The sequence below is a fragment of the Lepisosteus platostomus genome, chromosome 6 (assembly GCF_059453375.1).
Source record: "Lepisosteus platostomus isolate fLepPlt1 chromosome 6, fLepPlt1.hap1, whole genome shotgun sequence".
In the NCBI taxonomy this organism is placed as follows: domain Eukaryota; kingdom Metazoa; phylum Chordata; class Actinopteri; order Semionotiformes; family Lepisosteidae; genus Lepisosteus; species Lepisosteus platostomus.
Genome location: NC_142616.1, coordinates 14,943,402 through 14,965,476, shown reverse-complemented (window position 1 = coordinate 14,965,476; position 22,075 = coordinate 14,943,402). Strand labels below are relative to the sequence as shown.

The window sequence follows — 22,075 nt, the reverse complement described above, 5'->3', positions numbered from 1 at the left end:
TTCTAAGAGAAAATCCAAGGAGGTTCATTTCAAATTGAGAACAGGGGGCACGCTCTTTACACAAAGGGTGGTGGGAGGGTGGAACAGGCTGCCAGCCATACTGTTGAAGCCGATACCCTGACCTCTCTCACGCAACAGCTGGATGAGATCCTCCAGTCAGGACAGGAGGGTCTACTTTACACACAGAGTGGTGGGAGTGGGGAACATGCTGCCCGGCTATGTTGTGGAGGCTGATTGAAGACCCTCACAGCAGACAGACGCTGGAGAAACAGTTCTGTGTTCAAGGTGAAAGGAGAGAATGACGCTGGCAAGTTCCACAGACTGGAAGAGGTACAAAATGCAAGGAGCAATGGTATTTGTGGTTGGTACAGATGCATAACAGCACGTCAAGCTCATCTGGAGTCGATTGCGGTAGATAACCTGTTTCTGAGCAGTTTCGCAAGAGCTAGCTAGCAGCTATATTACTGGCCAGTAGCCATATCACAACTAGCAACCAACTGAAGCTAAGCAGGTGTGAGCTCGGTCATTACCTGGATGGAAGACCTCCTGGGAAGAACTAAGGTTGCTGCTGGAAGAGGTGTACGTAGGGCCAGGAGTGGGTGCTCACCCTGTGGTCCATGCGAGTCCTAATTTAAGCAGTGATGGGGACACTGCTTAAAACATGTATTTTATAGATACATTTGTATAGAAAACTTCTTTTGTATATGTAATGCAGATATTTTTCAAAACTCTACACTGGGGAAATTCTCTGAAGGCAATATCCTTTGTGATCTGCTCAAACAGGAGCCGATTTATGTGTCAAAATCAATAATTTTACTTGTTTTTCCATTTTTCTCAACACACAGACTCAGCACTGTATTTTGCTGACCACTCGGAAAATGAGTCGATGTTTTGAGCGTGTGAAAGCAAATCGTTTGGGTCGGTGTTTCGCAAAGTGTGGCCTAGCGAGGGGACTGATCGATGCAACTACATCATTCAGCGCAGAAGAGCCCCTGCCTCTTCCCATGGCAAGAGATTTTACCGCCCACGTGTTTCACACAGGAACTCTGTGCTGCTTTCGGTCGGCCCGTACGGGTATTTAACAAGAAAGTTTGCACAACTTTTCAGCTATTAGGTGAGGAGTCGGACAAGACTGATTGTAAAGCAGACGCTTAAATCTCCATTTCTGCACAAGAATCTCAGCCACAATTTACCGATACAGGTATGAATCTTTGATACCTACCCATCATGCAAAATTAGCTACGAGATATTGGACTGTCTGCTGTCTGACACTGAATTTCAGAACCGGGCGCTCCTTGAGTACAGGGGAAGGTATTTTCAAAGAGTAAAAGTGTCTTGTGGGTAATAGCAAGTTACCTATGATAAAGGTATGGCAGTTCACTGATGTAGTAAAAAAAACTTAATTAGCATCTTGTAGATAACAGTGGTTTATTACAGTTTTACTTAAATACCCAATATGCTTAAATATAGTGGGGTTAGTTTTCCTGTGGTACTGTGGTGTGTGTGTCATTGTTAAAAAAAAAACAACGCAACCTTTAAGTATCCTCGAGTTTTTTTTAACATCCACGTATTAAAAATACCAGTCCGACTCCAAATGGCATCTTTATGGCTCTGTTTCTCTCCGTCCGGGTGAATAGATTAATACGTTGTCAGTTATTGCCACTTGTACGTCTAGCACATTTGTATAGTAAACGCAATTGCCTGTGTGAAAGCGTCGCGTCGATGTGCAGTATTGTTCAGCGAATACCGTTATACTTCGTCATACTTTTTATAGCATGTTGAGATTAACGAGTAGAAAAGCAAAATTGATCTCCGCTGTGTACTGTGGACTTTACCACGCACTGGTTAATATTAACCCAGAGACAAATCACATCTCCTCACTGTTGGACTTGCAGGCGTTAACCACACGAGGGAGCTCTACATCTTAATAGCCTCAGGATTAAACCCTAGGGCTCACCTGAATAGTAATGATCGTAATTAACAAATTCCTTACACTTATATTGCGCTTTTCTGGACAGTCCACGCAAAGCGCTTTACAGGTAATGGGGATCCCCTCTACCATCACCTAGTGGTAGGAATAAAGCATGCGGAAAGTCATTTTCATAAGGAATTATATACAGCTTCAACCAGGCCCAGCCTTCAGAAATGGATCAAGTTTTATTCCTCCAGATCAAATCTAGAGAACTGCTTATAAACCCCACCACCTTCAGTCATACCAGCTACTGGTAGGTTAAGTGGCTTCTGGGAAAACTGACCCTGGTGCGAGTATGTGCCTGTGTGTGTCCAGGGACAGACTGGTATCCTATCCTGGGCATATCTTGCTTTGCACCCATTGTTTGCTGGGATAGAATCCAGCTCCCCAGCAACCCTAAACTTTTGTATCTTTTCCCCACTGCGGTTTATTGAAATACTCAAGAGGTATTCTGCTGCTTTAAATATCTGGATTATGCTTTGGATTTATAAAAATATGCTGCACAGCACCAAGGGGGAAGGAAAAACCTCCTTATCTGCAAGGAAATAATATTTCAGGAAGCAGAATTCATTGTGGCTAGGGCTGTACCTCACCCCCATGATGTCAGATGAACTACAAGTGTCTGCATGTATTTCTCCCATACAGGTATCAGTATGGTAGATGGGCTGTCTCAGTTCAAACCAACCAGATCTGGGACAACTCCCACCTCCGTTCCTCTCTGCTGGGGGTGGTACATGTCACAATCCAATACCTGATTTGGTGAAACACGCCCATTTTAAAAGGTGCAGCTTGTATAATTTGTACAAATCTTTTTGCATTTCCTGGTTTTAGCCCCACTCCTGCTGTAGGTTTCAAAACCAAGTGCAGTTACTCTCTCAGTACCCACTAAATGTTCAAGTTTAGTTTTTTTGAAGAGCAGATGAGCCCATACCCATTTAATTGAAAGTAGCTAAAGATATGTCTGCCTTTACTGAAAGATTATATAAAACTTTTAGGGTTCATCATTGCTTCTCAATCCTGTCATTTAGGTTTTCTGAATGGTCTACCCGTCTTCTGTAGAGAACCTGAAATGGTCAGACATTTCTGGGTTTCAAGAGTGATTAGTCATGTTACACAACTCATGACCACAGTAGCCACACTTTTCAGATAGGGTTTCTTGGAACATCTACTGCTAAAACCATGGGACTTGAAACACCAGAGCACCCTATGGGTTCAACTCAATAACATTTGCAGCAAAAAAAAAATTCCCATTTGAATTTAATAAAAAAAAAAAGCCTTCCCTTGCAATAGTTCACTAAAGTATTGAAAATCATCAATGGAGGTTTTCAGCTGTTGAAACAGAAGTTCTTTTAAAGAGCTATTTTTGTGGCTCACCCATAGCCACATAGTGGCTTTGAACAAGCCTGACAGCCCTTTCCAGATTGTGTGGCTCTTCTGAAGGCAGTCAGCCTCTGTGGTTTGAGGAATGTGAACTCCAGCAGGAAGTCCTGGGAGAACATCTGCATTTGCCCTCACCCTTCTGGCATGCAGTAATGGCCATCACCAGGGCTTCATAGGCAAGATTCCCCTGCAGTAAGCACACAGTGTAAAAAACAAAAACAAAACAGGAGTGGTCATTCATGTATAAAACATTTGAAGAGCCATTTTGAGTCCGAGGGAGTCTGGGTATTTACTTTCTTGCCTGCCATAACATCAGGAAAGACTGTCTGGTTGTGGCGACCAGGCCACTTGGCAAACAAGAACTCAGTAATGGCACCCAGCACCATGAAAGTACTCCATCAAATGCAATTTAATGACACAAACCTTATAAAATAGTATTTAGGGATCAAAAGGGTCAGTTATTTTAATTGGATGGAATCTGGTTTTGTAGGGGACAAGGACCTCAGTTTTGTAGTCTTGAGAATAGCATCCACTACTTTTTGCAAGCCCTAGTTGAATAGCATCTTTGACAGAGGCACAGATTACACCCTTGTAAATTACCAATCAGCTTTAACAGTGCTTACAGAGATCTTGGCATGGAAAAAAGGAGTTTTAACCAAGGTTAACTTGCTTTCAATTGCAAAACAAGCATTAAAAAAAGTGACCATATTGCAGAATGTGAATAATCAAGAGATAACATGCACACAGAAACAACTCCAAACAAAGAAACCGCAAAGTAAAGAAACAGACTCACCATATTTGTGGAGCACTGCACAGAATCACAATCTGTAGCACCAGCCCAGCCAGGTCTCATTCCCATAGATCAAGGTGTAACTCACCAGAATCCTGTTTATACAAAGACAACTTGTCCAGAGACAGAAAAGACTATGAAGCTCAAAGAGAAATGCACCAGCTTCCTGATTCCAACCTCCATTTTTAAAGGCTTATCCACTCCCCAGTTTGTCAGAGCAGCAGGTGAGACTCATCACTGATTGGCTCGGTGGTTTCCTAGCTGATTGTCAATTGGTAATGGAGGGCATGTGAGCTGTGGTTCAGAATCTCATTAGATTACAATGAATTGAATTAAGCAGAATTCTTCTGTGATGACGACTGGGATGTGATGATTGAGATCAGGAAATCAAAGACCCCTCCCTCTCCAAAATAAGGAGAAGGAACTTCTCACAGGAAGTTTGTGTTTGTCAGTGATTATGGTGATTGTATCAAAGTACAAGAAACGTTTTTTTAATTGCAGTCAAAATATTTTCTACAGCTTCTTTAAAAGCTTACAGCTCAGATCACTTTGCATCGAATAGAAAAAAATAGTGTACAAGAAAACCAATTTTCAAGGAGTGACAATATACAAGAGTATAAATCAAAGAAACATGTTGCAGAATTAATTCAAACTGCCAAGCTTAGATTTGTCAACCGTAAGGATCGATGGAGGTGACCTGCAATAGGAAATAAAGGCTTTATACAGAGTTGGCAGAGTTTTCAAGGAATTACAAGTAACCTGGATGAAATGACTTAGCAGCCAGCTGCCTTGCTTAATGTTACTTTGCTCTTCTCATGATACTGTTGCAGCTGGAGGACTCGACTTTGAAATTCGTCTGTTTGCGAAACAAACACTTCTAGTTCATTCTGTTGCTAAATGTTCCCAGCTTCACGCTACTCTGAAGACGGGCTAGGGGGAGAACTGGCTGCTGGGAAAACTGGCTGTGGTGTGAGTGCATGCAAGCCTGTTTGTGTCTGTCTGCCCTGTGATGGAGTGGCGTCCCATCCAGGGTGCGCCCTGCCTTGCACCCATCGCTTGCTGGGATAGGGTCCAGCTCCCTCACAACCATGTACCAGATGAAGCAGTTAGAAAATGGATGGATGGATAAACTCAGGTCCTCCGAACTGCTCCGGAGACACATTTCAAGTCAGAAGGCCCTCAGGCTGGCTGACTAGCCTGGAGTCACGCCTGACCTGGAACCTTCCTTGCGTGTGAGAATGTGTGCAGAGAGGAATGGAGGTGGGAATTGTCCCGGATCTAGTTGGTTTGAACTGGGACAGCCCCTCTACCATACCGATAACCGGGATACGGGAGAAATACAGGCAGACACTTGTAGTTCATCTGACATCACGGCGGTGAGGTACAGCCCCAGCCCCAATGAATTCCACTTCCTGAAATATTATTACTTATTATTTCACTTCCATATGGCCTCAGTCTGAGTCTGCTTGGACAGGAGGCGACTCCCTGACGATACAGATCAGTCGGCCCCCGACAGTGAAAGGTGAGTTTTCACAAGGATCTCTCCGCGAGCAGGAATTCTGTCATTGGATGAATATGAGCAACATTCTGCTCTACCACCCAGAGTAGAGGCTGCCGTGATCTTTCTGTTCCCCGTGTTGTAAGGAAGTGTGATTTCTGGACACGTCTTGCACAATAGACTGGGGGAAAATACCGTGACGGCTTAGAGGTGCTGGTGACCGCTGGGCTCTGCCAGGCTGGTTCTCTGGCATCTGGAAGTGTGCGAGCTCTGCTAGCGAGCCCACTCGTGCTTGTTGTATGGTACATTCTCGAGCACTGCACGGCCTTGTGCAGATTCATCACTTATTGAGCTGAACACACGCAGCCACACAGCACTGGGACAGCCCTGCAGGACAGACACTGCTGGGGTCTGCCAGCTCTCTATACAGCACAGATACACGTGTGATACAGGCCTTGTGCAGACTGGTCACTGGGACAGCCCTGCAGGACAGACACACTGCTGGGGTCTCCCAGCTCTCTATACAGCACAGATACACGTGTGATACAGGCCTTGTGCAGACTGGTCACTGGGACAGCCCTGCAGGACAGACACACTGCTGGGGTCTCCCAGCTCTCTATACAGCACAGATACACGTGTGATACAGGCCTTGTGCAGACTGGTCACTGGGACAGCCCTGCAGGACAGACACACTGCTGGGGTCTCCCAGCTCTCTATACAGCACAGATACACGTGTGATACAGGCCTTGTGCAGACTGGTCACTGGGACAGCCCTGCAGGACAGACACACTGCTGGGGTCTCCCAGCTCTCTATACAGCACAGATACACGTGTGATACAGGCCTTGTGCAGACTGGTCACTGGGACAGCCCTGCAGGACAGACACTGCTGGGGTCTCCCAGCTCTCTATACAGCACAGATACACGTGTGATACAGGCCTTGTGCAGACTGGTCACTGGGACAGCCCTGCAGGACAGACACACTGCTGGGGTCTCCCAGCTCTCTATACAGCACAGATACACGTGTGATACAGGCCTTGTGCAGACTGGTCACTGGGACAGCCCTGCTGGACAGACACACTGCTGGGGTCTCCCAGCTCTCTATACAGCACAGATACAGAGGTCCCGATTGGCTTGCGTTTCTGAGAACTCGGCTGTGATGGCGTTCTGGGTTCCATCCCTGCTGGTCTGCGGTCCTTCCTGAATTCAAGAGATCGCGTGGAGTTCTGCAGTGTGTTTTCTTGTCGAAGTTGGCGAATGCTGAATTATTTCCGGCCCTCCAAGATTGAGATAGGCTGGTGGTGGCTCCAGACTGCTGGATACTCTGCTGTTTAGGCACTGCTGCCCTTCCCATGGGCTCCTCCTGATGGGACAGCAGTCCAGAAAGTGGACGCGTGTCCTTGTGCTTTCTGCGTAACAGTGGCTTTTTTGGCACGCGGGAAGTTTGTTAGCTGTCTTCTTAACGGTGCACTAATCTGTCCTGTACCATGTAGTGCTGTGTAGAGAGAAGCTCTACACAGGGCTGTGGCAACGGCACAAAGGATCACAGGATGTGGTTTCCCATCAATCAATGAGATCCACACCATCCGCTGTCACAATAACGCCTGATATAATAAAGCACAATAAAGTCATTCAGGATCCCAGCCATCCGGAACAAACTGTCCCCCCCCCCTGTGCTCTGGCAAGCGGTACCGCGCTGTTCAAACAAGATCCACTGGACTCCAGAACCGCTTCTATCCCACTGCAGGGCCTCAGGACTCAACGCTTGTCCGCACTCTTTTAATTTTGACTGCCATGTACTCATTGTCCCGTCTGTTTATTTGTTTATACTGTCACTGTTTATTATTTCCTGTTTTGTAATGTACTGTCTTTATTGTGTGGTTATCTCTTGTACATAGCAGTAGCAGTACGTACAGCTGATAATCTCCTCTGTCTAACACTGACCTGCAATGTGAGCCTTTTTCTTTTTTTGCAGCACACGGCCCCGCCCCTCCACTATGACATCACCAGCCCTGGACCTATCGGCAGTCCTCCCGCCTCCCCGGCTGGCGCAGCTGGCTCGCGATTGGCTGGCGGAGGACGTGCCGCAGTTCGACCCGGCGGGGGCGTGCGTGGGGAGCAGGGAGGTCACGGCCACGCTGCTGTGCAAGAGCCCCGGCAGCGTGCTGGCGGGGACCCCGTTCTTCGCCGCCGTCTTCGCCGAGCTGGGCTGCAGGGTGGAGTGGCTCTTCCCGGAGGGGGCCAGCCTGGGTGAGGAGGGGGGGACGTTTAATTAGGTGCCGATGCCCCAGTGTCCAACAGAAAGGAGAGCCCCCATGTTCAGGCGTGAAGATACACAGGTTGCACCTAGGAGGACGGGAAAATTTATTACATGGATAAATCAGTCAGGGCTGGCAAGATGGCGCATTGCTGCCTCACAGCTCTGGGCCCTGGGTTCAGTTCCTGAGGTGCTATCTGTGTGGAGTTTGCATGTTCTCCCCTTAGTTCATGTGGGTTTCCCCAGGTGCTCTGCTTTCCTCCCACAGACTAAAGACATGCTGGTGGGTTAATTGGCCCTGGTGTGTTGTGTCTGGGTGTGTCCTGTGATGGACTGGTGTTCAGGGTGTATGAGAGAGTGTCTGTGTGTGTCCTGTGATGGACTGGTGTCCTGTCCAGGGTGTGTGAGAGTGTGTGTCTGTGTGTGTCCTGTGATGGACTGGTGTCCTGTCCAGGGTGTGTGAGAGTGTGTGTCTGTGTGTGTCCTGTGATGGACTGGTGTTCAGGGTGTGTGAGAGTGTGTGTCTGTGTGTGTCCTGTGATGGACTGGTGTCCTGTCCAGGGTGTGTGACAGTGTGTGTCTGTGTGTGTCCTGTGATGGACTGGTGTCCTGTCCAGGGTGTGTGAGAGTGTGTGTCTGTGTGTGTCCTGTGATGGACTGGTGTCCTGTCCAGGGTGTGTGAGAGTGTGTGTCTGTGTGTGTCCTGTGATGGACAGGTGTCCTGTCCAGGGTGTGTGAGAGTGTGTGTCTGTGTGTGTCCTGTGATGGACTGGTGTCCTGTCCAGGGTGTGTGAGAGTGTGTGTCTGTGTGCGTCCTGTGATGGACTGGTGTCCTGTCCAGGGTGTGTGAGAGTGTGTGTCTGTGTGCGTCCTGTGATGGACTGGTGTCCTGTCCAGGGTGTGTGAGAGTGTGTGTCCTGTGATGGACTGGTGTCCTGTCCAGGGTGTGTGAGAGTATGTCTGTGTGCGTCCTGTGATGGACTGGTGTCCTGTCCAGGGTGTGTGAGAGTGTGTGTCCTGTGATGGACTGGTGTCCTGTCCAGGGTGTGTGAGAGTGTGTCTGTGCATCCTGTGATGGACTCCAGCTCCCCCGTGACCCTGTACCAGATGGAGTTGTTAGAGAATGGATGGATGTGCAGATAGATGAACCGATTGTTTCGGCCGTCGCCTGTGCTGTAGCTGCAGCGTGTTTGTGCCTCCAGGATCAGAGCAGGTCACCCAGGTGGCGCGGGTACGAGGCCCAGCCAGGTGCGTGCTGCTGGGGGAGCGCAGTGCCCTCAACGCCCTGGCGCGCGCCTCAGGCATCGCCACCCGCTGCCGCCACCTCCTGGACACCGCCGGCACGGCGGGCTGGAAGGGCACTCTGGCCGGCACGCGCAAGACCACGCCGGGCTTCCGCATCGTGGAGAAGTACGCCATGCTGGTGGGCGGCGTGGCCACGCACCGCAGCGACCTGAGTGGAATGGTCATGCTGAAGGACAACCACGTGTGGGCCTGTGGGAGCGTCACTCAGGTGGGTAGAGACACACTGGGGGGCCGGTCGGGGTCTGTGGGCCTGTGGGAGCGTCACTCGGGTGGGTAGAGACACAGTGGGGGGCCGGTCGGGGTTCAAGCTCAGCTGTGGGCCTGTGGGAGCGTCACTCAGGTGGGTAGAGACACAGTGGGGGGCCTGTCGGGGTCTGTGGGCCTGTGGGAGCGTCACTCGGGTGGGTAGACACACAGTGGGATGCCAGTCGGGGTCTGTGGGCCTGTGGGAGCGTCACTCGGGTGGGTAGAGACACAGTGGGGGGCCTGTCGGGGTCTGTGGGCCTGTGGGAGCGTCACTCGGGTGGGTAGGGACACAGTGGGGGGCCTGTCGGGGTCTGTGGGCCTGTGGGAGCGTCACTCGGGTGGGTAGGGACACAGTGGGGGGCCGGTCGGGGTTCAAGCTCAGCTGTGGGCCTATGGGAGCGTCACTCGGGTCACTCGGGTGAGAAGGTGGTCAGTGGGGTGACGGGAGGTTGAGGAAAGCCCAAGAAGAAGGCACTACTGGAGAGAAGAGATGTCTGCGGTGACCTGTCCCTCTCCCTGTCCCTGTCCCTGTCCCTGTCCCGCAGGCAGTGAGAGACGCGCGCGCAGTGTGCGGGTTCTCCAGCAAGATCGAGGTGGAGTGCGGCAGCGAGGAGGAGGGCAGAGAGGCTGCGCTCGCTGGGGCAGACATTGTCATGCTGGACAACTTCAAGCCACAGGTCAGGGGATAGAGGTCAGGGGTTGTGGAGCTCCTGTAGCTCTGGGGGAGCTCTCGAGTCATATAGGGAACCAGTGTGGACCCAAACACACTTACTTACCCGTGGGGCTTCCCAAGAACGGTTTTGGATCCATCTCTGTTCCAGCTAAAGTGGGTTCATTTTGGGTGGCACTGTTGCACAGTGGTGAGCATGCCAGCACTGGGGCCCTGGGCACCATTCCTGGGGTGCTGTCTGTGTGGAGTTTGTATGTTCTCCCCATGTTAATACACCAGACTGGCCCTGGTGTGTCTCTGTGTCTGCCCCACGATGGACTGGCGTCCCATCCAGGGTGTACCCTGCCCTGAACCCGTTGCTTGCTGGGGTAGACTCCAGCTCCCTCACTGGGATAGACTGGACTGGCCTGGATAAAGCTGTTAGAAAATGGGTGGGCGAATGTGGCCGAGCAAGCTTGGAGTCGCACACGCTCCTCTGTGCGTCCATGGCTGCTGACCCAGCGCTTCTTCTCTGGGGTGCGCGGGGTCCCTCTCTCACCCTTGACCTGGAACACCAGGTGGAGCTCCAGGCCTGTTCCCGGGGCATCGGGGAGGCGCAGGGTGTTGTCACGCTCCAGGCTGAAGAAAAGCTCTGGAGTGTGCAGGCAGATTTCTCAAACTGAACAGGAAAAAACATTGAATCTTTAGAGTTGGGAGTCTCCTACTGCTTCTCCCCCAGGGGGAAGTGTGGTCAATAAAACTACCGGCCAAAACATACTTCTCATTCCGAGCCCCTGCACAGTAGAAGCTTCGTCTTGGGTCTGTTGGACTGCAGCTTCCTGTCAGCGAGTGTTTGAGTCTGCTTCATGTGCAGTGTTAATGTACTGGAGTGTCCAGTCAGTCAATGTGTCTGTATGAACCCCTCTCTCTCAGTGCAGTGTTCATGTACTGGAGTGTCCAGTCAGTCAGTGTGTCTGTATGAACCCCTCTCTCTCAGTGCAGTGTTAATGTACTGGAGTGATTCAGTATGGGCCCTGTCTCTCTCAGGCTCTCCATGCTGCGGCTCGCTCTCTGAAGCAGCAGTTCCCCTTGTTGCTGATCGAGGCCAGCGGAGGAGTGACACCGGACTCCCTCTCTCAATTTCTCTCCCCGAACGTCGACGTCATCTCTCTGGGCTGCATCACCCAGGGCTGCCCTGTGGTCGACTTCTCCCTCAAGGTCCCGCGTCCCCCTGGCGCCGGGCCCAGTGCGCCCAGAGACGGTCTCCTTCCCCACACCAACGGTGCCACCAGCCCCGGAGACCGTGGCAGCAGCCCCAGCAACGACATCATCACCACCTTAAGCTCTCCAATGTCTCGCCGGGACTTTGCCTTTTAAAAAAATGACATTAAACCCACAGATTTCACCTGTACATGCAGTGTGAGGCTGGCAGCTTGAACTACATTACCCAGAAAGCTTTGGGAGGGGAATGCCCTGACCAATTGGGAGACAATAAATTGGTCATGTGACATTTTAAAACCAGGAAGCTGAATCTTCTGGGAAGAGAGAGAGAAGACCTTGTGTGGGACTGAGTCTGGGTGACATGAGAGTTTTAGAGATGAGTCCCCGGCTGACCCCTAGTTTCTGAGAAGCTGGTGAACATCTGAAGATGTCCAGTTAATTGACTCAAAGATGAGTTTAGGCTTCTGTTTGGTTTGATCTTTTACCTCACACGGTAGATAAAGTTTTATGCTGTACTGCTGTCTGCGTTCGTGGGTCCTGCCCATTGAGCTTGCCTACTGGAAGATACATAACGCACCCGACGAAAAGGATGAGGGCTGTTTCAATCTGGGCGGTGAAATGTTTCCTTATGTTTTTTTCCTAATGCGTTTGTATGGCTGTGCTTTCTTGTGAAAGTGGGTTTGGTTGTGGAGCAAAGCTGTTTTGTGTGCCTCTCAGCTGCACCCACTTGACACCTGTAGCCCCCAGTACAGAGGCTCACTTCCCACTGATCTGCTGCCTGCTTGAGCTCCCTCTGCACATTACCTGGGGCGGGAACCCCAAGGAGCTTGGGGTATACCTATCATACCTAAACCTGACATCCTGTTCTTGACACCAGATTACTGTTCATGTGTTGACTTCAGACTGACAGACTGAAGGGACTGAGTCTCTTTAGTCTGAAGGGCGAGTCCTACACTGTCAGACTGAAGGAACTGTCTTTTTAGTCTGAAGGGAGTGTCCCACCCTGACAGGCTGAAGGAACTGAGTCTCTTTAGTCTTGAGGGGAGTGTCCCACACTGAGAGGCTAGAGGAACTGAGTCTCTTTAGTCTGAAGGGAGTGTCCCACACCGACAGACTGAAGGAACTGAGTCTCTTTAGTCTGGAGTGTACTACACTGACAGGCTGGAGGACCTGAGTCTCCTTAGTCTTGAAAAGAGAAGACGATACGGTAACCTGATACAAGTACATTGACCCAGGATTTGTTCAGACTCAGGAGTGAAGCAGAAAGCAGGGGAAATGAGTGGAAACTACAGTGAAATGAGAAATCAAGTATACAAGACAAACCAGCACGTTTCTCCACCACAGTTTATTCTACTTCTAGCAGTTCACCAGTACTTCCCCGAGGTGCGTGCGGAGTGGCCTGAGGGGGGATGGGAGCCGTCCAGCACAGCGAGCGGTTAAGACTGAGAAGAGGTTCACACTTCAGGGGAACACGGGTCTGGGGCTGAAAGCCCGAGTCTGAGGATTCCATCGAGCAGCTTAGTTTCCAGGTAAAATTCTGTTCCTGAGGAATTCCGCAGGGAACCCGGCCGACCCCCTGACAGCAGAACACAGCGGGAAAGCAAAGTCCAGCACCTTTCTTTCCACCACTGGAAACTGTGACCAACACTTGCTCCTACATCACCTCTACAGCTGAGAGCTCCCCTCCCAGACCTCCTCCTCGCGGGGAAAAAAAGGGGGACCCCCCGCCCAGTCCCCAGCAGAGCCACACCCGCGCTCCGCCCCACGGCAGGCTCCTTTAATCCCTAACCGCGGGTGTGCGTGCTTGGACCTGTCCGTCCCTGCGGGCCGCAACCCAGCCCGCTGTGCCGAACTCGGGTTGCTCCTGCGCCGAACCCGGGTCCCCCAGCCCTCATCAGATCGGATCGGATCCGGGCTGCGGAGCTCAGCCCACACCCCTGGGAAGAGAGACCCCCGGACTGGCCCAGCTGCTGCGGCCTGGGGCGACCAGGCGGCCGTACCCCATCGCGTTCCATCTTCCAGCTGGACAGGCAGAGAGGGTCGCGGTCGGAAAAGAAACGGGACATCGATTCCTATGCCGACCTGGGACCGTCCGGCGTCCTGGTGTTGAGTGTGCAGCTTCCCAGCGATCCCGCTCACGGGTTTTAGCCTTTCGGCCTTTTCAGTTAACAGCAATAGCAGCTTGCTGTCCTCGCAGAATGGGATTTTAATGAGATGACGGACAAACGGGCAAAGGCAACTTGCTCTGAAAGGGTTAAAAACCAGATGGGAGGGCCAACCCATCTGGTCCCAGCCCCGGGGTGATGCAATTGTGAGAAACTGTATCCTGTGGTCCAGCGCTAACTGCAGTGATGAAAGACATCGATCACACACAAGGACTGCAGGCAAACGGTCTCCCAGACCTCATCAGAAAAAAACTTCAGCAGGGTTGTAGCCGCTGCCCTCCTAGATACACCAAGCCTGGCCAGCAGAGAGCACCAGTTACATAATTTAGTTCTTCACGTCAGTGTCAATGTCCTTCTTCGTGAATGTGCGAGGAACGGTCTCTGCGAGTCTCGAGTTCGTCACGAGAAGAGGCAAAACAGGTCTCTGCTGCACAGCAGCTCGGAGATCACCAGACAACACCACCAGCACAGCTCGGGCGTGATCTCCCCAGAACAACTGGAATTCCTTTTTTTAAAGAGCTGTCCTCCTTTCGCAGGCTCTGCGCCTAAATGCACATCCGACACGCAGGTCTGATCCAGCTGTGTCCCGTCCTGGAGGTCTGTCTGGGCGTCGGGGAAGTCCTGCTCAGGTCTGATCCGGCAGTGTCCCGTCCTGTAGGACAGTCTGGGCGTCGGGGAAGTCCTGCTCAGGTCTGATCCGGCTGTGTCCCGTCCTATAGGACAGTCTGGGCGTGGGGGAAGTCCTGCTCAGGTCTGATCCGGCTGTGTCCCGTCCTGTAGGACAGTCTGGGCGTGGGGGAAGTCCTGCTCAGGTCTGATCCGGCTGTGTCCCATCCTGTAGGACAGTCTGGGCGTCAGAGAGGTCCTGCTCAGGTCTGATCCGGCTGTGTCCCGTCCTGTAGGACAGTCTGGGCGTCAGGGAGGTCCTGCTCAGGTCTGATCCGGCTGTGTCCCGTCTTATAGGACAGTCTGGGCGTGGGGGAAGTCCTGCTCAGGTCTGATCCGGCTGTGTCCCGTCCTGTAGGACACTCTGTGCGTGGGGGAGGTCCTGCTCAGTTGTGATCCGGCTGTGTCCCGTCCTATAGGACAGTCTGGGCGTCGGGGAAGTCCTGCTCAGGTCTGATCCGGCTGTGTCCCGTCCTGTAGGACAGTCTGGGCGTCAGGGAGGTCCTGCTCCGGCTGTGTCCCGTCCTGTAGGTCTGTCTGGGCGTGTGCAAGAGGAGCTGGGCAGTGCCGCCAGCGTGTATGGAAGGGAGCATGTGGTGTGTACCGCTGTGTAGGGTCTAGGGTGGCTCTGATGTGTACGTGCCCATCTGCGTGTCTAGTGTGAACAGAGCAAGGACAGGGCTCAGATGCGGAAGCTCTCCTCCTTGCCATCGATGTGTCGGAGCCGCAGGTAGACGTCGGTGCCGATGCCCTGGAGGGACTGCAGAGACAGAGAGCCACCTAGGTACTCCGCATAGGCCCTTGAGGTGGGCAGTCCAAACCCAAACCTACACAGAGAGAGGGGGGTTAATACAGACACACTGACTGGACACTCCAGTACATTAACACTGCACTGAGAGAGAGGGGTTCATACAGACACACTGACTGGACACTCCAGTACATTAACACTGCACTGAGAGAGAGGGGTTCATACAGACACACTGACTGGACACTCCAGTACATTAACACTGCACTGGGAGAGAGGGGTTCATACAGACACACTGACTGGACACTCCAGTACATTAACACTGCACTGAGAGAGAGGGGTTCATACAGACACACTGACTGACTGGACACTCCAGTACATTAACACTGCACTGAGAGAGAGGGGTTGATAAGGAAACACTGTTCTCTTACCCATGCATGGGGCTGGACTGTCCACTGTTCACCATATCCACCATGTTGCCCATCAGGTCTCCCAGCCGCGGGTCCTGGGTGCTGCTCTCTGCTGTGGTGAAGTGATAGTCCGTCACCTTCTCCATCATCTCATGAGGAATCCCTCCCCCGCGGTCCGAAATCCTAGAACATTAACACTGCACTGAGAGAGGGGTAGGACCAACGTCTAGGGGACAGCAATAGCGGGACACAGCAGAGCCCAAGGAGTGTACAAGAGCCACAACTGTGTAAATTTCGATGGCCTGAGGGGAACCAGAGGACACTGTGGCCTTGGAGGAGTGGAGACGTCAGCTGTGAGCACCGACCTGCTGATGATGTCCACTCAGAGAGACAGACTCACCAGGAGCGAGCACTGACCTGATGATGATGTCCACGCTGTTGTTGGCGATGGTGACCACAATGTCCGGGACATTGAAGGGAGTATCCAGGTGGCTCTCAATGGTGGCCCTGTGCAGGGACACACAGGCACGGAGTGAGACTGGAGATGTCTGATGTGCGTCTTTCAAACAACAGCAAATCACCGGCAGCAGCAGGATCCATAGGAACCTGCTGACTGTCATTCAACACTGAACGATGGGATTGGAGTATCCAAAGAGAGGAGTCTGGAGAAGCGGGATTGGGAATGGGCAGAGGCAGAGGCAGAAGCAGAGAGAGAGAGAGAAGTCTGGAGAAGCGGGAATGGGATCGGGCAGAGAGAGGGATGATGGGAAGCCTGACCTCATGGCGTTCTTCAGCAGCTCCGGCAGGATGTAGTCCAGAGGCATGGGGATGTAGGGGAACCGGGCCGCCACGTGGCCGTTGATCCGAACGCGCGGCGCACTGCCGTACTTGTGTTCGCACAGCCGCCTGGGACAGAGAGAGGGGTTCAAGCACACCCAGGCAGGCTCCAGGCCACACAGCGCGCGGGCGCGGACAGGCTGTGGTTACCTGGCGAAGTCCACCCACTTCTCGATCACCTTCTTGGGAGACATGCGGGTACAGATGATCCCCACGAAGTCAGCCTGAGGCCAGAGAGAGAGGTCAGCCGACACGCCGACGGTAAGGAACACAAACCGGTTGGCGATCCCGTCCTGGGACTCACCTTGTCCTCGTGCAGCGCCAGATGGTGAGTGGCCAGCATGCGGATTCCCAAACGGGATGTCAGGGTCTTGTCCAGGAACTGCCTCACTACCGCCTCCTCCTGGTGCAGGACAAAAACAGCAACAAGGTGAACTCCTCCCCAGCTCCTTGCCCCCACGACTTCCTCACGAAGCAGAAGCTTATGATTGGGGTCTTCGGGTGTTTGAGGTCCTGTGTGGGAGGCTTTCCCTGAAGCCCTGTCTCCGTTCTGCACCCCATGTGCGTCTGTCCTCTCTCTCTCTCTCCGTTCTGTCCCTGTGCTCATACCTGTATGTGCTTGCGACTCTCCCTGACGCCCTCAGCCAGCAAGGTGACCACATCCTTATGGTCATCAAGCAGTCTCCGGAGGAGCTGGCAGTACTTTGCCTCCGTCTCATGGTCATTGATCTGCAAGAGGCAGGGAATCCAGTAACTCACAGTGCCTTCTGGCCAGGGTGGTCAGGAGTACTTGTGAGGGATCTGCAACAGTCTATCTCCCAGCATGCAATGGGCACAAGGCAGGATACACCCTGGAAGGTACACCAGTGGGTACACACAGACACACACTCATACAGCAGGGCCAATTTTCCCAGAAGCCAATTAACCCACCAGCATGTCTTTGGACAGTGGGAGGAAACCCAGAAGAACTCGGGGAGAACATGCAAACTCCACACCAATGGCCCCAGCAATTGAACCCAGGGCCCCAGCTCTGCCAGGCAGCAATGTTAACCACTGCCCCACCAGTGGAAGGTCAGATCTAACCATAGGAATTGTGTCACTGGAGTCGGGAAAAATCCTGTTTGGGAAAACTGGAATGCGGCTTCACGTGGGTCAGACTCACCAGGGGGAATTCGCTCAGCTTGTGGAAGGCACGGATGTACAGCTCGTGCTGGAAAGACAGAAAAAGAGTGGTTCTGGTCTGGCAGCCGGAAGAAAAGTGCCTACAGGCTCTAAACAGGAGCAAGAGCAGCCACCAGAGAGACTGCTGATCTGAAGGGAATCTCACTCTACAGCAGGGGCACTGACGGGGTACTGAACAGACACGACAGGTACATTAATTGTGCTGGCTGACGGGTATCTCCTGCAAATGTCACAGGACGGCGGCCTGGGTCTGTGGTCACTGATAAATTCATACACACTCTGTCCACCTGGGACTCCTGCTCTGCTCCAGGTTGCTGTCCAATAGCCTGGACAAGCCCGTGCCTAATCACTGGACTCTGAGCCCAGTGAGTCACAGTTCACCCCCGACCACCCCAGTACTGGTGAATGACACAGGTACTGTACATTAATAGTGTTGGTCAACACTGGTCATCGGCAGGGCTGGGCAACAGGTAACTCCTGTGACATTATAAGGCTGCTGTGCTGGTTTTTTCCTCTGCTGCCTGAAGGCTCACACTGCACTCCTCTTCTTACACTGCACTCCTCTTCTTACATTGCACTATTCCTCCGCCTTGTAGCACCACATTAGGGCTCTGTCCTGAGACTGCAGCCCCGCCCTGACAGAGGTCCCGGGACGCTCGCCCAGGGCTCTGTCACACATCTCCCCTGACAGAGGTCTCCCTCACAGAGGGCTCTATCACACATCTCCCCTGACAGAGGTCTCCCTCACAGAGGGCTCTATCACAGATCTCCCCTGACAGAGGTCCCGGGACAATCGCATAGGGCTCTAGCACAGATCTCCCCTGACAGAGGTCCCGGGACACTCGCCCGGGGCTCTGTCACACATCTCCCCTGACAGAGGTCTCCCTCACAGAGGGCTCTATCACAGATCTCCCCTGACAGAGGTCCCGGGACAATCGCATAGGGCTCTAGCACAGATCTCCCCTGACAGAGGTCCCGGGACACTCGCCCGGGGCTCTGTCACACATCTCCCCTGACAGAGGTCTCCCTCACAGAGGGCTCTAGCACAGATCTCCCCTGAAAGAGGTCTCCCTCACAGAGGGCTCTAGCACAGATCTCCCCTGACAGAGGTCTCCCTCACAGAGGGCTCTATCACACATCTCCCCTGACAGAGGTCTCCCTCACAGAGGGCTCTATCACAGATCTCCCCTGACAGAGGTCCCGGGACAATCGCATAGGGCTCTAGCACAGATCTCCCCTGACAGAGGTCCCGGGACACTCGCCCAGGGCTCTGTCACACATCTCCCCTGACAGAGGTCTCCCTCACAGAGGGCTCTAGCACAGATCTCCCCTGACAGAGGTCCCGGGACACTCGCCCAGGGCTCTAGTACAGATCTCCCCTGACAGAGGTCCTGGGACGCTCGCCCAGGGCTCTAGCACAGATCTCCCCTGACAGAGGTCCTGGGACACTCGCCCAGGGCTCTAGTACAGATCTCCCCTGAGAGAGGTCCTGGGACGCTCGCCCAGGGCTCTAGCACAGATCTCCCCTGACAGAGGTCCTGGGACCCTTCCCACTCACCAGCCTCAGGATGGTGGGGTTGCAGCCGATGATGAAGGGCAGGCCGCGAAAGGCCTTGATGCGGTGGGCGATGCGGACCGGCAGCTCCTTGTGCAGGTACCTGGCGCTCTTCTGCAGAGGAAGAACAGAGGTCAGAGGGCGGACCCCGGGCGACTGACGTTACAGACCGTGATAAATCTCAGACACCCGAGACATCAACTTCATCATCGTAGCGAGTTGACAACCACGTGTTTGGTAACTGGTCTTACAAGTGCCATTCGATCTCTATTCTTGACAATTTTCCCTTACGATCAGTGGCGCGAAAGCTGAGAAATGTCCCTTTGTTCAAGACAATGTTTCAGATCTCCACACAAACAGTTCCAAAGCTTGTATTTTTTTCCCCACACACACACATCTACTAACAGCTCTATCCAGTACAGGGTCAGGGGAGAGCGGGAGTCTATCCCAGCAAGCAACAGGTGCAGGGCAGGGTACACCCTGGACAGGACACCACTCCACCGCAAGGCACATACACACCAGGGGCTATGTTCCCAAAATCCAATTAACCTACCAGCATGCCTTTGGACTGTGAGAGGAAACGAGCAACCAGAGGAAACGCACGCAAATATGGGGAGAACATGCAAACTCCACATATTTAGCACCCCAAGCATTAAACCCAGTGGTCAGTATTATGGGGTGCCAAGCACTGCATCACCAATCTGTCAAAGAGATTTCAAAATACTTCTTGAAAATATTTAGTATTCTTTTATATTTCTCAGGAAGTATCTTCGGCTTCAGTCGAATTCCACATTGTCCCAAGTTCTAATACAAACAGGATTCTACCAGAACAGCCACCTTGCCAGGAATTTAAGGGGTTCAGCTGTAGAAACGAGGCTGACCTTTGAGCTGGGAGGAAATACCAGGCAAGGTTGAAGGGACTCGCTTTATTTCTGCATTCTGAGTATGACCAGCCGATAACCTGAAGCCAGGGCAGTCCTGCCCCGATCCTGGTGGGGGCGCCGTGTCCACGGGATTTCCAGGTCTCTTTAGAGCAGCAGGACCTGCCGAGCCGGGAGCTGCTGCCCAGCTGACCCAGTGAATCCAGCTGACCTAGTGAAGCTCGTCTCGAGCGGAGCCGGAGTGAAAAAGTGTGCAGGTACACACCAGCCCTCCAGGACCAGGATCGGACACCCCCCCGCATTAAGGAAAGAGTTAAAGAGGTACCCCTGTACAGATCACAACGACAAGAGGGACATTCCCACAAAGATCCCACGGGAAGACTTACAAGAATGTGACTCCCATCAGGTGACTTCCCTGCATACAGCATCATGGTGGGCGTGAGGCGAACAGAGGGCTGGAGAGGGGAAAAACATGTTTATATGTAAAGATTCAAATCCATTCACTTATGGTCAGGCCTCAGATGGAAGGAACACAGACGCCTTTTACACAGAGGGTGGTGGGAGTGTGGAACAAGCTACCCAGCCATGTTGTAGAAGCCGATACGCTGACTTCTCAGAAGAGACGGCTGGATGAGATCCTGGGACCTCTTATATACTATCAAACAAGGTAGACAGGTCATGCTTGTGAACCGTCTTATCCTCAATCAACACACAACGTACAAGCAGAATAAAACGTTACTCAATTTAAACTTTAACATTCATAGTAAATCATGAAAGCATGTTGAACCATTAATACTATTGAAAGGGAATGGTATTAATGTAGTTCTCACTCACTTTGTGCCTTTATTAATAGGTGATAGGACTATTAACCCCTCTCTCTCAGTGCAGTGTTAATGTACTGGAGTGTCCAGTCAGTCAGTGTGTCTGTATGAACCCCTCTCTCTCAGTGCAGTGTTAATGTACTGGAGTGTCCAGTCAGTCAGTGTGTCTGTATGAACCCCTCTCTCTCAGTGCAGTGTTAATGTACTGGAGTGTCCAGTCAGTCAGTGTGTCTGTATGAACCCCTCTCTCTCAGTGCAGTGTTAATGTACTGGAGTGTCCAGTCAGTCAGTGTGTCTGTATGAACCCCTCTCTCTCAGTGCAGTGTTAATGTACTGGAGTGTACAGACGCGGTTTCTGTATTTGACCGCATGATCAGGCGAGAAGTGTCCTTTACTTACCTTTTCCGAAGCGATGTCAATAGCCGACTGGTTGTAGAATGACGTCACGGTTTTGGAGCGCTCCCGGGCCAGTTCGTGGTTTTCCGTGGCGGAGGTGGATCGGAAACGAACCAGACACCGGGTTCCCCGAACCACCGGCCCCAGCCTCCCCATGTGAACGACCACAAACTTCAGCATCACGGCGGCCGTCCCCTCGCAGCTGCTTAAAAACAATCTGACGTCCTAACTTAACGTTAAGACTTCAATCATTCTGAATAAAAGCCCCCCTTAAAGCCTTCACTTTAACTACCTGCTCAGAAACTAGACGGCAGAACACAGACACCACCAATCAGCTCTGATTAAATCGCAATTAAATGGAGGCGGTTATGCGCACGGCTGCAATATTGTCGCAAAACAAAAAAGAACTTCAATCCCTGGCACGCCCTGCGCAACCGTTGCTTTTGTCGTAATATCAGCCTAATTTGTTTTTCGTGTGTGCAGTTAATTTATAATTCACATCTCCCACGGCTTTAAATGCAATGAGACGTTCTCCATTGTCTTCATGAGACTGCACCAACGTGTGGCAGGAGTCCGATTCCTGGGGAAGACGGGATCTGTCCCTCGCTGGGTCCTGCGGTTTTCAGGACCGGGGTTTTACTCCGGGGCTGGTGTCAATCCAACAGGCCGAAAACGTCAAGCTTCCTTGTCGGGGAACGCCGCGTCCCCCTGCGACAGCGCACCGCGACGGGTCGCCATGATGGAGCCGGTATCGACCGGGCTGCCGTCTCTCATCCTCGCCCGGAACAGGGTTGTCTCCGCCGTCGCGTCGCCCTCGCCGTCGGAACCTGCCGGGATCCACGGAACCATGAAAGAAAAGTCCGTTTTCCGTTATTTTTTTCTCCCCCTTCTCCTCTGCTTTCTGCCGTGGTAGACGTGCGTTGACACACGAACGTACAAAACACAAACACGGGTGACGCGGCCGTGCAGGACCGCCCCTCCCGCTGGGGTCAAAGGTCGAGGCCAGCTGTGCGCCATGTTGGTAGAGGGTTAACATAAATGCAGAGCCGGCCTCCTTTTGGTGTTACAGTTTTGAGTATTTTGAATGAGCATTTAAATTTA

At 52.3% G+C, this 22,075-nt stretch overlaps 2 protein-coding genes across 3 annotated transcripts; one reads left to right on the top strand and one right to left on the bottom strand.

The window, feature by feature from the left end:
- The first annotated feature begins 880 nt into the window (after window positions 1-880).
- Window positions 881-11,831, top strand: LOC148660530 (nicotinate-nucleotide pyrophosphorylase [carboxylating]-like). Of its 2 annotated transcripts, XM_088634354.1 has the most exons (6): window positions 881-1,201; window positions 5,598-5,664; window positions 7,614-7,888; window positions 9,098-9,408; window positions 9,992-10,123; window positions 11,143-11,831. In XM_088634354.1, exons 3-6 carry the CDS (start codon window positions 7,636-7,638, stop codon window positions 11,470-11,472), a joined length of 1,026 nt encoding a protein of 341 aa, XP_088490480.1. In that variant the 5' UTR covers window positions 881-1,201; window positions 5,598-5,664; window positions 7,614-7,635; the 3' UTR covers window positions 11,473-11,831. The 2 variants fall into 2 exon arrangements, with proteins under 2 accessions (XP_088490480.1, XP_088490479.1); XM_088634353.1 differs by lacking the exon at window positions 5,598-5,664 and having other exon boundaries at window positions 883-1,201.
- An 811-nt stretch (window positions 11,832-12,642) lies between these two features.
- Window positions 12,643-21,916, bottom strand: LOC148660529 (branched-chain alpha-ketoacid dehydrogenase kinase-like). Its single transcript, XM_088634350.1, has 11 exons — window positions 20,978-21,916; window positions 20,144-20,212; window positions 18,880-18,990; window positions 17,302-17,349; window positions 16,749-16,868; window positions 16,444-16,542; window positions 16,290-16,363; window positions 16,080-16,208; window positions 15,720-15,809; window positions 15,324-15,485; window positions 12,643-14,974 (listed from the first exon to the last, which is right to left on the bottom strand). Exons 1-11 carry the CDS (start codon window positions 21,152-21,154, stop codon window positions 14,830-14,832), a joined length of 1,224 nt encoding a protein of 407 aa, XP_088490476.1. The 5' UTR covers window positions 21,155-21,916; the 3' UTR covers window positions 12,643-14,829.
- Window positions 21,917-22,075: the final 159 nt, after the last annotated feature.

Bases quoted from the DNA above. Each gene is read 5' to 3' on its own strand.
- LOC148660529 (XM_088634350.1), bottom strand. From the start codon at position 21,154: ATGCTGAAGTTTGTGGTCGTTCACATGGGGAGGCTGGGGCCGGTGGTT. The intron at 16,209-16,289 runs GTAACCACAGCC...TCTCTGTCCCAG, and splicing joins AAGTGGGTGGACTTCGCCAG to GCGGCTGTGCGAACACAAGT. The intron at 15,486-15,719 runs GTCAGTGCTCGC...TTAATGTTCTAG, and splicing joins AGCGTGGACATCATCATCAG to GATTTCGGACCGCGGGGGAG.
- LOC148660530 (XM_088634354.1), top strand. From the start codon at position 7,636: ATGACATCACCAGCCCTGGACCTATCGGCAGTCCTCCCGCCTCCCCGG. The intron at 7,889-9,097 runs GTGAGGAGGGGG...TTGTGCCTCCAG, and splicing joins CCCGGAGGGGGCCAGCCTGG to GATCAGAGCAGGTCACCCAG. The intron at 9,409-9,991 runs GTGGGTAGAGAC...CCTGTCCCGCAG, and splicing joins CCTGTGGGAGCGTCACTCAG to GCAGTGAGAGACGCGCGCGC.